Source organism: Tupaia chinensis, unplaced genomic scaffold (genome assembly GCF_000334495.1).
Source record: "Tupaia chinensis unplaced genomic scaffold, TupChi_1.0 Scaffold000532_1, whole genome shotgun sequence".
Lineage (NCBI taxonomy): Eukaryota > Metazoa > Chordata > Mammalia > Scandentia > Tupaiidae > Tupaia > Tupaia belangeri.
The window spans coordinates 4,072,029-4,087,387 of NW_006160045.1; the positions used below are offsets into that span (position 1 = coordinate 4,072,029).

Here is a 15,359-nt window from a genome sequence, read left to right on the forward strand (position 1 = left end):
AAAAAAAAAAAAAATTGTAATAGGGCATGTGCACTTGCTGGAGAGAGACAGAGTGGGAAGAGAGGGAGAAAGTGAGAAAGCACCCCCTGAGAACATGACCATACCACAATCCCTTCTCCTCCAGGCTGCTCTCAGGATTTTGGCCATGTATGCACACTACCCAGAGTCTATTTCAAGCAGTGAGTTCTGAGTCACACAGTCACCATATGGTATCCAGCCACCTTAACCACCTCATCACCTGGCTGGCCCTAAAATGGGTAGATTTTTAAATGGATTTTTCTACATGTTTATTGTGTGTTGTGAAAATCTGATTTAGACCATAATATGATACCAGAAGTTGCTGAGAACACTGGCAAAACAAATCTTAAATATATGTTCCTGAAGTCAGCATGTGAAGCATTAACTTTTAAGAAGTTTGTTGTTATGTACATTTGTTATCCATTTACCATAGGTCATCTTCTGAATACTAACATAATAGTACATTCTACTATTAAACATTTTTTGAGAGATTTTTACTATAGGGCATGTGTGCTAGCCAGAGAGACAGAGAACAAAAATTACCCCCAAGGGGGATGGCCATGCTGTAATCCCCTCTCCTTCATTCTCTTCTCAGGATTTTGGACACACATATACATATACACACACCTGGCATGAGTTTCAAGAACCCTGGTCTGGGACTCAAACCGCAGCTGGTCATGTGGGAGTCCTTCACTACTACACTACCTGCTGGCTACTTAAATTTTAATTTTTGTGTAGTGCCATTCTAAAATCAGTGGTGTATCGGCCAACATTAATTAATGAAAGAGGATATAATCCTCCTAAGTAAGACCAAGGAGATGCCCAAGTTCTGACTCATTCTTAGGAATGTAAAGAAAGAAATTCAGTAACACTAAAAATATTCATAGAGATGGTCAGTTTGACCAAAATGCCTAAGATCAGGGAATCAGGTTTTATAAATTATGACACATTCAGTTATTCAGTAGATACTTATTAAATGTCCACCATGTGCCGAGGGCTACAGCAGTGAACGAAACTGTTAAACCTCTCTGCTCTCACTTTCTGGGGGTGGAGGAAGATAGAGATAAACAAGAGGCATACATAAACACAGTGTGGCAGATGAACATGAGTGTTTGGAGAAAAAGCTTAGAACAGGAATAAAGAGTTCAGGAATAAGGATGGAGTAGGGTCCATATGTTAATAGGGCAATAGGTGGGCCTCACAAAGGACATTGAGTATTAGAATTAAGAATACTTTGGGGACCAGCAGTTAGCGTAATGGCTATGTCGCTGGACTCCCATGTAGTCGACCACGGTTCGAGTCCCGGACCTGGTGGCTTAAAACTCACGCCGGGTGTGTGTGCGTGTGTGCCCAAGATCCCGAGAGGAGAATGGAGGAGAAGGGATTGCGGTGTGGCCATCCCCCCTCCGGGGGGTGATTTCTCACTTTCTGTCTCTCTGTCTCTCTCTGTCTGCCTGGCGAGCACACGTACCCTATGGCAAAAACCTCTCCCCAAAAACCTCTCCCCCCCCAAAAAAAGAGAATACTTTGTAGTGGGACCAGCATGTGGCATAATTGTTACATTGCTGGACTCCCACATGTCTGACCGCAGTTCAAGTCCCAGACCTGGAGCTTGAAACTCACACTAGGCACATGTGCTTGTGTGTTCAAAATCCCAAGAGAAGAATGGAAGAGAAGGGATTTCAGTGTGGCCATCCCTCCTGGTGGGTGATTTCTTGCTTTCTGTCTCTCTGTCTCTCTCTCTCCCATGAATGCACATGTCCTACAGCAAAAATCTCTCTAAAAAAGAATACTTGGTAAGAGTGTGAAAAATTTTTCATGATATAATGTTAAATAAAAGACCAAAGAATATAAAATAGAGTATCTGCTGTGGTTTCAAATATTTAGGTGTTGGGACCAGCAGTTAGTGTAATGGCTATGTCGCTGGACTCCCACGTAGTTGACCGCGGTTCACGTCCCGGACCCGGTGGCTTAAAACTCACGCCGGGTGTGTGTGCGTGCGTGCCCTAGATCCCAAGAGGAGAATGGAGGAGAAGGGATTGCGGCGTGGCCATCCCCTCTGGGGGGTGATTTCTCACTTTCTATCTTTCTGTCTCTCTCTGTCAGGCGAGCACACATGCCCTATAGCAAAAACCTCTCCCCCCAAAAAAATTAGGTATATACATATATGTACATGTAGAATATAAAAACGTGAGAATTTTTGTTTATAGGCAGAATTTGAAATGGTTTTAATATGATTTTATAAGCATTATTTACTCTGGGCATATTATATTTTCAGTTTGAAAAAAAATTGTCAAAGTTGAACTATTTATTTCCTCCATGAGCAAGAGAGATCGAGACACCAACTCCCAACAGGGTCTCAGCATCACAGTTCATCGCCTGCCTCAACCAGTCCTGGTTCATGGGCACATGTGTGCCTGGCATACTCGGAGAGATCCCCAGACCCAAACCAGGAACCCTGCCATGTGGGATTGCCTCACAGAGCATTGCACTTCACCACTGAGCCACCATCCAGCCCTGCAAAAGAAAACTCTCCATGCTTCTTAGGTTTAATTTGAAATTGAATGAAACACAGGATGAAGCTCCAGATAGAACTCATGCTCCAGCACGTCACTTCATGTTCACGCTGGAAGAATCCTACTTGGGGCACACCTAAATAAGAATCTTCTATTAAGGCAACCAACAAATGCATATATTTTAAAGAAGATGAAAGTTACATTGTTTCTGGTACTGAGAACAACCCTTGGACAGTATTGGCTATGAATATGAAAGTGATGATAAGCTTACCATGTGTTCATACTTGAGTTATCACATTCAGATTTAGCATGTGGCTGCATTTTTGAAGATAGATGAAAATAGGATACTGGCAGGTGGTTAAAGCGTTGGATCCCACATGGCCAACTGTGGTTCGAGTCCTGGACCCTGTAGCTTGATGATCATGCCAGGTGCATGTGTGTGGTGCGTGCCCAGAGTCCTAAGAGTAGAATAGAGGAGAGGGGATTGTGGTATGACTATCCTCACTTTCCCTTTCTCTGTCTCTCTCCAGTGAACACACACACCCTATAGCAAAAAACTGAAAAAAAAAATACAAAAAATAAAAAATTGACTAAAATAAAATGTACTGATGTGACTTACTACAAGTTTCATTGTCTTATTGTGTCCTCAGAGATGATAATTAATGACACGAAATGTTATTTGGTATGCCTCATGTAAGGTCGAGGGAATTCTCTAATGATAATGGAATGACAGCTAAGGTCCTCTGACTAGGCTGGGAGCTTAGGCTTAGACTCAAAATCGATTGTTAATGTGCACCTCCGACACTTTTTTTGGCAGGGCCAAAACATGGCAAGCTATGACTGGTTTATTCCACCACGACTGGTTTATTCCTTGTGACGCTGATTTAGAATTCCTGAGCACTGAGCAACCATTCTGTCATGAAAAACATAGTGTGTTAGGAGCACAAATGTCTCGAATATCTTGCATTTTTCTCTCCAGCATGTCACTTCTAAAGGAGTAAAGTCTCAGCAGTCACAAAGCTTTCTGAGTTTGGGTTATGAATCAAGAGCACAATTATAATTACATTACCCATACTTTCTTTTCCTTGCTATTTATTTTTTTTCTTTTTTAAAAAATAATCGCAGCAGTGTTAAAAATAAAATACATTATATAATGAACAGGTTCCATTGGGTAGCCAGCTATTCTGTTATAATGTAGTGCTGTTGAAATGTTCGAGTTACTTTGAAAAACATCCTAAGAGGTGAAATAAAGCAGCCAGCCTGTCTGCAGGCAATGAGTTATGTTTTGACTATAAAAGGGAAAAGAGAGAGGCAGCATGCATATTTTCCCAATCTCTTCTTTCTCCTGGTTACTCTTTTGAATAGTCCTAGATTTTTTTGGCAGACCATCTGGGTGCTCCGTGACTGTTTCAATATACCGTAGTAGTTAATTTAAATGTTTCTGGAACCAGATAGCTCCAATTCTGGTTCCTGGGTAATTTTGTGCAAGTTACTTTACTTCCTAGTGCCTCAGTTTTTTCGTGAGTAAAACAATGTTAATACTTCACCAAGTTGGTGGGAGGCTAGTGGGAGTTAATACATGTTACCCGACACATAGTATAAAGCTCATAAAAGAAACTTAAACTTCTTCTTTTTCAAAGGTGCTTTTAAAGTTACAGAAAACTCTTGCACACGTTATTGTCTCATTTAAGCCTCCAAAGACGTGTTGTACTTAATGTACAGAGACGGGGAAATGATCTGCCACAGAGTACAAGGATCTCAGTGCAAGTTCTCCTGCTATACCAGTTGCCACGATTATTCAAATCAGAGCTCCAGCTGTCTCTATAGATATATGATGTATACACACCGTGCAAAACTCCCAACGTAAATTATACAAAGTAGGGATTTCTCCCAACTTTGTTCCCCCGATCATTCAGTTTCCTTCCTAGTAGAGAAGTTGACTCACTCTTAATGAAGTACTTGGCTTATGCCAAGCCACATTGTCCAGTAAATAATCAGATATAATATGAAATTTTAGCCTACAAAAATATACACTAGGGGCCAGGAGGTGATCTGGTGGTTGGGGCACTGGACTCCCACATGGCTGACTGTGGTGCAAGTCCCAGACTTCATGGCTTGCTTTCTCACTTTTCTTCTGTGTGTGTGTGTGTGTGTGTGTGTGTGTGTGTATGTGTCTTTTTCTGGTCAAAATTTTTTTAAAAATATAATAATAAATTAAATTAAATAATTATTTAAAAATAGATACATAGTGAGCAGCAGAAGGCATAATGGTTACATCACTGGACCTCCATGTAATTGACTGAGGTTCAAGTCCCAGACCTGGTAGCTTAAAATTCATACTGGGCGCATGTGCACGTGTACCCAAAATCCTAAAGGAGAATGGAGGAGAAGGGATTGCAGCATAACCATCACCCTTTGGGGGTGATTTCTTGCTTTCTGTCTCTCTGTCTCTCCGGGGAGTATACACGCCCTATAGCAAAAATCATTCTAAAAAAAAGTTTTCATAAAAATATATATGTGTGTATGTGTGTATACTATATGTTTAAGTCTGGAATTAGTATGGAAAAGAGAAGGGTTTTATATGGAGAATGAATTGCTCACAAAAATCACTGGAAGGTCTGAAGGAGCAAGCTCTGGGTGGGGCCTCCTGGAAGCTTCTAGAATACCTTCACAAAATTGACCAGTCACTGGCACAGTTATGTATGCCCAAATCAGAAAGTTGTTCTAGAACAACTGAATCAAGAACCTACTCTCAACACCACTGCCACTGCATGAGTCTGGTGCTTGAACCCTGGAACCCAGAGCTCAGCCACTGCCTCCACAGAAATCGCTTCCTGCTTTCCCACCTCGAAATGGGACCCTGGAGTTCTGCCACAGATAAGCACCATGGCTTCACAACCTTGCTAGCCAGTAGAAAATATCGAAGCAGCAGAAGATGGCCTCTGCTGCTCCCACCTTTCAAATCCCACACAAGTCCATCTGATGGAAGGGCTCTAATTCATACCCAGAACTCTTGCTGTGAGGGGCTCTGGGAAATGTATGTGTTGCTGGTAAGCCTGGGCCACTAAGTGAGAGAGGGGAATAAGTCCCCAACTAACATGACTAGCACAGCATTTTTGTCATTGTTAATGCTCGTGATAGAATGTGTGTACGTGCACATGAGAGTAAGAAACAGAGAGAGAGGGGAGCACCCTCCACAGGGTCTAACCATGCTGCAATCCTCTTCCTCCCAGCCTATCAGATCCTTGGCACCTGCCCACACGCCTGGTGTGTTTCAGGCTGAGTGGGATGAGGATTCAAACCTCAGTTGCCATGTGGGATCTGGATTCTCCGGAGCAGCAAGCACATTACTGCTGTACTGTGGAACTGACCACTTGGTTGTTATTATTATTATTTTTAATGTGCTATAGGGCATGTGCACTCATCCAAGAGACAGATGGAAAAAGTAAAAAAGCATCTCCCAGGGAGCATGACCATGCTGCAATGTCTTCTCTTCCATTCCCCTCTCAGGATTTTGCGTACTCACACCCACAGTATTTTCCAAGCCACTGGGTCCAGGACTCAAAAGGCACAGCTAACCATGTGGAATCCAGCCACTTCGACCACCACGAAGCCTGCTGGCCCAAACTTTCGTTTTTAAAGAAAATCTATTTGTGTGGCTCATGCTTTCTACTTTTCTTGCTCCTTCATTAAACCTTTCTTTCTCTAGCAGTCTAACAGAAGCTGTAGGCCTTCTGTAAGCCAATTTTCTTACTGTGCTTTCTTTCTAGATGAACTCTGGGCACTAGATGACACACCTGGAGATGTGTATTAGCTTGCAGTGTGAACTTTCACCCCATAATTTTTGTTTTTCAGATCCCTATCCATTATGACCGCCATCCGACTACGAGAATTTGTTGAGCGCCGCCCAGTGATCCCGCCCAGGTAAAGTTCTTGCGGGTGCAGAGCCTTCCAGAGAAGAGGCGATACCAGCAGGCACTTGGGGGATTAGGATCGCTCACCCTGCTGCTACTTGAGAGACCTGCTGCCAGAGGGTTCTAGTGAAGAGAATTTTTGAGTTTAGGGGAGTGGTAAAAAAAAAAAAAAAAATCCCACCTTTATCACAAAATCCAAGCAAATGGGCAGCTCCAAATTCCCAAAAGATGGGAAAGGTCCTGGTTCCTGATTGGGAAAGGCTTTGGCAAGAAGCGTGAGGGCACTCAAGCCCAAATTTTACATGGAACTCCAGCAGAGTCAGCTTAGGGTAAAACAAACTCTCCCATGCTCCTGCAATGTGGGAGCCAACCACATCGACAGAAACAGGAGGGATTCACTTTCTCTAAGTTTATCTATGGCACAAGAATAACAAGCTCTGGACATTTTTGTTGTTTTTTTGTTTTGTTTTGCTATAGGGCTTGTGTGCTCACTGGAGACAGAAAAAGAAAGAAAAAGTGAGAAATCCTCCCTGAGTGGGGATGACCATGCCACAATCCCATCTCCTTCATTATCCTCTCAGTATTTTGGGTATACACACATGCCCAGTGTGTGTAAGCTGCCGGGTCTGGGATTTAAACCATGCAGTCAGCCACGTGGGATCCACCAAGCTGCTTTAACTTCTACACCCACCTGCTGGCCTAAACCTAGACTTATTTTACTGTGCTAAATTAGTCTTACTAGGAGACATTGGACAGCAATCTGTAAACCCTAATCCCACATTCGCTTTACCACCTGCTATGGGGTCTATCGAGATTTAGAAGCTATGCAGCTGGTGCAGTAACCCTCACACTGTGATTTTGGGGTCAGTTTCTCGCAGCCCCATTGGCTTTGTGAATTTGAGCAAGCAACTTACTTTAATATTTCATCATTTTAACAAAGTTTGGTCAACAAAGAAAAGTCTTTTCGCTCCCAGAAACTACTGAAGAAAGGGTAGATACCTTTAAAACTCCTCTTTTCAAAGGAGAAAGCCTACCATTTCCTCTCTCTTTGAAATCCACAAGAGGAAGAAGCGGGGTAGAGAGGAAATAGGAGTTGTTCCCTCCTTCCAAGCCCTTGCTCTTCCTTTGTGTATTTGAGATCTATTTTGTACTCTTGGGGCCTATTTAACTGTGGTCTTGTTTGCTGGGAAAAATGGAAACAAATCTCCATTGGCTGCTGCTGCCTGGTGCTGTGTGGAATCTAATGGGTCACTGGGCCTGTCCTGAGCCAGTCCATGAGAAGCCTGAGAGCTTGGGTGGAACAGAACGGCAGCAGCCCTGAGCTCTCTGGAAGCCTAAGGCTGGGCTGTATGCAGCTCTCGTGCTCATGGGAGCTGCAGGCATAGCTCCAGCTCTCCCCACATCCATACTAGTATCAGTGGCCCCCTCCACCCACAGGGCTCACATGGGCAGCTCTTTGCCTAGCATTGCCTGACATTAGCAACAACAATGGGTCTCCTCATCAGTAAGTTCCATTCACCCTTCAGGGTAGCTCTCCCACTGGAAGGCTTTTCTGCAGCTCACTTGGTCTGGATCCCCATCGCCTCTCCCTTGTACATCACCAACAGCCTTCACTCTTGACTCCTCCAGTTGATTCTCCAGAGTGAGTTTCATCTAATGTAAATTGCATCACAGCTCTCAGTCGTAGAAAACACTTCAACCATTGCATTTAGCATAAAAGAGAAACTCATGGTTGGGGCCCTACAGGAACACCTCTAGTCAATGTCTCCAACATTCTCCCAGCTCTGGCCCCCTTGTCCTTCCTTCAGTTTCTTCAGGAGGCCATAACTTCTTTCAAACCTCATGGTTTTTGGACATGTTCTTTCTTCTATCTACCTACTACTGCCTTCAGCCACCCTCCTCCTGCCTCTGTTCTTCACTTACCTGACTTCCTTCACTCAGCACGTCTTGGCCCTGTTGTCAGTTGGCCAGCCAGTCCCTGACCACTCTGGGTAGAGGAGCTCTCCGTCTGCCTGCCGTCCATCTCTGTATTCCCTATTTCACACTGTTTTTGTTTTCCTTTTTAGCCTTATCACAACTTCAGATTATTTTTGTTTCTTTATTCCCTGCCAGTCTCCTCCTCTGGAATGATAGTTAACATTACACAGCTCATACTGTGTGCCAAGCACTATTCTAAGAGCATATTATCTCATTTAATCTTCACACAATTATGAGTTCCAGATAAAAAACTGAGGCACAGTGTGAGTAAGTGGTTGTCCCAAGGTCCCACAACTGGCCATTGCTAGAGGTGGGACTTGAACCCAGTGGTCTGGCTCCAGAGTATGCTGGAGGTCTGTGCCAGTGGACACTGTACTTTCATGTACCTCCAGGGATAGGGCCTGCTTATATTGCTCTGCAAAACTCTCGTAACTTCTGCCTAGCAGACCACCATGCATGTCAGTCCTTTATGCACAATTATTGAATAAATTAAAATAAATGAATGAGCAAAATTATTCTATCATTATTTGTGGCTTGGCCCTCTGGTGACTGACAGTACATAGGCCTGCTGGTCTGCTTTCTGCAGGAACATTTACCCAATTCATCTTAAATGCTTAACTCTTAGGGATATACAGGGGAAAAGCAAATTACAAACCAGTAGGCACACCTAATAAAAGTAAATACTGGGGACCAGCAGTTGGTGTAATGGCTATGTCACTGGATTCCCATGTAGTCGACTGTGGTTCGAGTCCCAGACCTAGTGGCTTAAACACATGCTGGGCGTGTGTGCGTGCATGCCCAAGATCCCAAGAGGAGACTGGAGGAGAAGGGACTGTGGTGTGGCCATCCCCCCTGGGGGTGATGTCTGGCTTTCTGTCTCTCTGTCTCTCACTGTCTTTCTGGTGAGCACACGTGCCCTATAGCAAACATCTCTGTCTAAAAAAAAAAAAAAAGTAAAAACTGAATGGTTCACAAGTAATAACCACAGAAAATTCTCATAATAGGAATTATATTAGATGTAAGTATTAAGTAGTGTCATTTCCAAGCCACACAGAGGAGACCTATCACAAATAGGATGCAGGGCGAGTATTATATTGGTTTGTGAAGCCCGGTATGCTCCTGAAAATACTGCTTCAAGTGGATTAAATTCAGAGTGGTCTGGGAGATAAAAGAAAAGGAATTTGGGGCCAACAAGCGGTGTGGTGCTGAAGGCATTGGATCCCACATGGCCGACTGTGCCATTCAAATCTTGGACCTGGCACCTTGAAAATCACATGAGAGGGACCAGCAGGTGGCATGGTGGTTGGGGTGCTGGACACTCCCACATGGCTGACCATGGTTCAAGTCCTGGATCTTGTGGCTTGCTTTCTCACTTTCTCTCTTTCTCTGTGTCTCTCTCTGGTTAACCTCTCTCTCTCTCTCTCTCTCTCTATCTCTGTCAAATTAAAAATAAATGAATGAATAAATAAAATTTAATAAATAATTAGAAAGAAAAGAAAATCACACAAGACTTCTGTGCATGTGTGCCCAAAATAGTAAGAGGAGATTGGAAAAAAGGGATTGCAATGTGGCCATCAATCCTGGGAGACGGGGGGTGATTTCTCACTTTCTTTTTCTCTCCCACTCTTGCTCCAGCAAGCACACATGCCCGATAGCAAACTAAAATAATAAATAAATAAGGAATTTATGTCAGATTTAGATGGATTTTATAGGCATCGATTGGAGTAAACTCTGGAAGACTCAGAGGCAGTTGTAGGGTCAGTTCATCCTGCCCACAATGTGTGAAAAGGAAAATCTGAGCCACAAAGACAATTTTAAAGTGTAGGGACCAGTCAGTGGTGGTGGTTGAAATAACTGGATACCACATGGCTGACTACATGGTTCAAATCCTGGACCTGGAGGCTTGGCAGTCATGCCAGGCACATGTGTGTGTCCAACATCTTGAGAAGAGAATGGAGGAGAAGGGATTGCAGTGTGGCTATTCCCCCTAGGGGAAGGGTGTTTTCTCACTTTCTCTCTCTCTTTTTCTCTCTTAGTCTCTCCAGTGAGTGCATGCACCCTGTAACAAAATTACAAAAGGAAAAAAACTATGTTTGAGTAAGAAGCATGAATTGGAAAACACCAGGCTAAGAGGTTTAGTGTTTGAATGCCAAAGTGTCAGAGGCAAGAGCTTTTTAGAAAAATGCAGAAACATGAACGAATTCATTTGATGGGTTTGCAACTACAAAACTGTCTTCTTAGGTACTTCGTTGGAAAATCCATAGTCACGTAATCATCTGTTAGGTGGCAGCCTACATAAGCAGCTGGTATCAGTAATGACCCAAGTTTGGTTGACAGGTTGACAGAAGTGAAGTAGTGAAATTTCAGTTATATTTGCAACTTAAGCAAGATTGTCTTATATATTTTTCTTTTCTTTTTTTTTTTTTTGGCTAGAGGGCACACTTACCGAAAAGATACAGATGGAGGAGAAAGCTCCCCTCAGTGGGTCAATGGGGTATGGACACAATCCCTTCACTTCTTATCCTTGCTCCTTTTGGGATTTGAGGCACACACATGCACCTAGCATGTTTCTCAAGCCTCCAGGTCCAGGACTTGAACAATGTAGTTGGCCACGTGCGATCTGGCTGCCGTCTAAGCAATGGCATGACTTCTAAGCTATGAAACTGTCCCATTAAGTCTATTTTTAAGGCTTTTAGTTTAAGGCATTCTCCAGACTCATCTCCATTATTTTAATTTTGCTTTAACAAATGATAGCAATATCTAACACAGATCTGATATTTTGGTCACCAAGTGCAAATAGCTTATTTACGGTCATGCAATCATTCATTGAGAGGATAGTTACGGAGGCTCCCCCTTCCTTGAGGAGATATTGTGGAGTCAGTAGAGTCTGGGGGATGAAAGATGGGTTGGTGATCTCCCAGCCTTGCTTTCAACCTCTCTTGAACTTGTTACCTGTGTCTTTAACTAAGTTACCTATTATCCCTGCACTTTGGCCCTCCAATTGGTATAGTGTTGACCACATTATCTGTGATTAATTAGTTGTGAATATGGTTTTCTTTACCAGGTTATTAACTCTTAGGTGGAAAGACAATATTTATCATCATGGTATCTTTATCACCTGCAGAGAAATCAGAGCTTTAGAAACACTTTTTATCAAGGGAAAGCATCTTCACGTGCTGTCCCAATTCCTTTGGTACCGGATACCTACTTGCTATCTTTCCATAAGTGGGAGATTACAAAAGTAATTACAAACATTACACAAAAATGGTGTTGAATTTTCCAGAAAAGGAAGAACAGGAAAGGAAGAGAGAAATGAAGAAATAAAATCATTGTACACACATGCAGATAGAGTTGCTTCCAGAGAATTAGAGAATTGGGTTTGACTCATGGCTGTGGCATTTACTATCTGGGTGACATTTAGAAGGTTATATAACCCCTCTAAGCTTCAATCTACTCTTTTTTTTTTTAAATTATTCATTACTACTATTATTATTATTTGCTATATGGTATGTGTGTATTCACTAGAAAGAGAAAGTGAGAAAGCAAGCCCATGCCACCGACTGGCCCCTACTCTTAGAAACCAAGAAGTTGATAACATTTACCATGCAAGGTGACTATGAAAATCAAAGGATTTTTAGATTTGTAAAAGAAATAAATAAACTTTGTAAAGCAAACACGGGACAGGGAAGAGCATGATCACAGTAACACAGGCTACCTCAGGCTCTGGAGGGATGAACACCCTTGACCACTCCTATGCGTATTGAATTTTGTTTGAGGCTAAGCCCAGAACCTGCTCCGGTTACAGTCACCGGCCCCTCCCCAAAAGACAGGTTTGCTTTTGTGTGAACTAAACACATCATTTCAGAAAGGCAAGCTGTTGGGGGCTTTTAAATAATGCACGGTGGCATCAGACGCAGCTGCACTGCCTGCTCCTACTCAAGCAGAAGGAAAGAGCTTTCTACAACTGATTCAAGAATCTTGAAAGCCAAGTCAATAGACATGGGCTTAAGCAGAGTCCTGGGCAGGACTCCATAGTCAGATCTGGAGAACTGGCTGGAGATTCCATAGTCATTCGTCGGTCTTGCCTTACACCAGCCTCCAGAGGAGAGGCCGGGTACTACACAGGCCAGACGAGGCTAGGCATTTCCCCTTGAGAGCTGGACATTTTCTTTCAAAACAACTAATTTTTAAATTATTATTATTATCTGGACATTTTCTTTCAAAACAACTAATTTTTAAATTATTATTATGCCAGAGGACAAGTGTGTATGCATGAGAGAGAGAGAGAGAATCCCCAACAGGGCCTGGTCACACCACCTCCTTTTGCATCTAATTCTCTACCCCATCAGGATTCTGTGCTCATGTGCACACATAATGTATAAAATCAACAGGGCCAGGACTCAAAAACTCTAATTGGCCATGTGAAATTGGCTTCCTCTGCAGAGTGCTTAACTGCCACATTATGGGGCTGGCCCAAGAAACAAATATTTTAACCTCTGAATCTGGAGCTTTCTCACCATATTTGAGGTGAAGGTCACCTGGGAGGGCTTGGAAAGCTTTCCCCAGGAGTCACAGGTACTGTGCCCACTCTTTTATCCCCCAAACCTCCCCACTCCACTTCTCCATCCAGCCCTCTCTCCCCACAACACCCATCTCCTCACACAAACACATTTCCTTGCTCTTTCTACACTCCTGCCAGAACCTGCCATGAGACACTCCCAAGGGACTGTGGGCAGGGTGTGGGACCTAGGGCTGGTGGAGCCCTTTTACAGATGGCTTCTAAGGAGCAGAGCTTAGCTTATCCCCTGTATTCAGCAGGTCTTGTTGAATGCCAGTGAAGAATCATGGTTGACACAGGCTGCTGCAAATAGCACAGTAACTGGGAGGAACTGGACTGTCCTTTTGGAATTCTCCATACCCTGAAACACAGCCCTAGAGAAATCTTTCCAAACTGGATCTGTGCTGTGAAAGCTATGTCTCCCTGTTTCATGTATTCAGAAATGTCATTCCTTCCCCATTATTGTGCCAATTCCTCTCTCTCCTTATGGCTTAGTCCATTACTGTTAATTACTAGTCAGGGCTCAGTCATATTATCCTAGCACCAGGCAGGCCCAGACAACTTGTGGTTTTTCTGAAAATCAGAGCTCCCCGCGGTCCCATGTGCAGACAGAGACAGAACCTGCCCTAGTCAGCATTTGCCTTTCATACTGTTCAGCCAGCCAGATCCACTCTGGCCCACACACTCTGCTCTGAACCCAGTTCTGTGCAAGTCTTGGTGGAAGCCGCTTATTCTTTTTTAAACATTTATTTATTTATTTAACAACAGAGTGAGAGAGAGAAAGATAGCACCCTCCAGTAGGGGCTTCACGCTGCAATCCACTCAGCTTCAGCCAGCCCTGGACCAAGAGTATGAGTGGGCCTCAAGGTGTCCAGGGAAGTCTTGAGACATGAACACAGGATCCTCCCATGTAGGTCAGCCTTGCATAGAGTAGTATCACTGCTGTGTCACCCTCTGGCCCCTACTCTTAGCTTCCATAAATCCCTTCACCTGGAATCACTGCCCTCTCCTATTTGCCTAGGCAAATCCTAGATAGTCCTCCCTTCTCTGTGCCCCATTAACCCTTTATTCAGATCACTATTTAGGCAGGTAAAGTACATTTTAAGGACAAAACTGCTTCTTAGTTGGTTTTGTATCTGTAGAACCCAGCAGGGTGCATGGTACCTTGTGTGCATTCAATAAATGTTGTTTGAACTGAAGGAATGGTGTAAGTTTTTGCTTATCATTCAACACCTATTTAGAAAGCTGCTTTATGCAAAACAATGTGCTGTTTTCTACTGACTCTCCCTCTTTCCTGTGAATTCTGTGGCACTTACTGAATACACAGAATCTGTGGAAGAGTCAAAAAGGACCCACATATCCAGGCATCACAAACTTCAGAAAGCCATCTTCCCGACAGCAGTCACCTTCCTGTAGTCCCTGTCCTGGGGAATAATTACATGCTTTTCAATACCTAAAGCCCGGATCTTGGACACCTCCCTCTCCTTACCCTCAGTCCTATCTCCTGAAACATCCAGAGGAGAGAGTCCACTCCTCTCCATTGACTTTTCCACCACATAGTTCAGTGTCTTCATCGCCCACGTAAAGTACAATTGCTTCCTGACCAGACTTTCTCCTTGTAGTCAGAGGATTCTCAGATTTGTTTTCCACATTGCTACCAGAGGAATCTTTCTATATCATGTCATTAATCTTCTTTAAAATCTTACAAAGGGCCAGTTCTGTAGTGCAGCAGTGCTGCGCTGCTTGAGAGAAGCCAGATTTCACGTGGTAGCCACAGTTCAGCTCTCTGGCCTGATTGGTCTGTAACATGCTGGGCACACATATGAATGTCCAAGATCCAAAGGGCTAGAGGTCTAGAGAGAGGGGTCCAGATGCTGTGGAGGGTGCTCCTCCCTCTCTCTCTCTTCTCTCTCTCGCCTGCATGTGCACATATACTATGACAAGTAAAGACAAACAAGAAAAAATTTTAAACTCTCATAAAGATTTCCTAACACCTACATCACTGGTTCTCAAGCTTTCAGACAAAGCATCCTCCCTCCCTTTTTTTAATTTTAATTTTAATTGTTTTAGTTTTTGCTATAGGGTGCATGTACTTTCTGGAAATAGACAGGAACAGAGACAGAGAGAAATTGCCCCCACATTCATGGCCACACCACAATTTATTCTCCTCCATTCTCCTCTTGGGATTTTGGACACACATGCAGAGGTGCCTGGTGTGTTTTTCAAGCTGCCAGGTCAGAACTCCAGCCCTGTAGTCAGCCATGTAGTATCCAGCCGCCTGAACCACTATACCAGTAGCTGGCCCATCAACCCCTCCCTCTTTTTTTTTTTTTTTTTTTTTCCCTTAGGCCTATGGCACTACCTAATGGAACAAAG

At 43.5% G+C, this 15,359-nt stretch overlaps 1 protein-coding gene across 1 annotated transcript in view; it reads left to right on the forward strand.

Moving 5' to 3' along the window:
- The window catches only part of SPMIP3 (sperm microtubule inner protein 3), a 52,625-nt gene that overhangs the window by 14,439 nt on the left and 22,827 nt on the right, over window positions 1-15,359 (forward strand). The window contains 1 exon segment of the mRNA XM_006157232.3: window positions 6,390-6,458. Within this exon segment, the coding sequence (XP_006157294.1) occupies window positions 6,403-6,458 (56 nt within the window). The 5' untranslated portion in view covers window positions 6,390-6,402.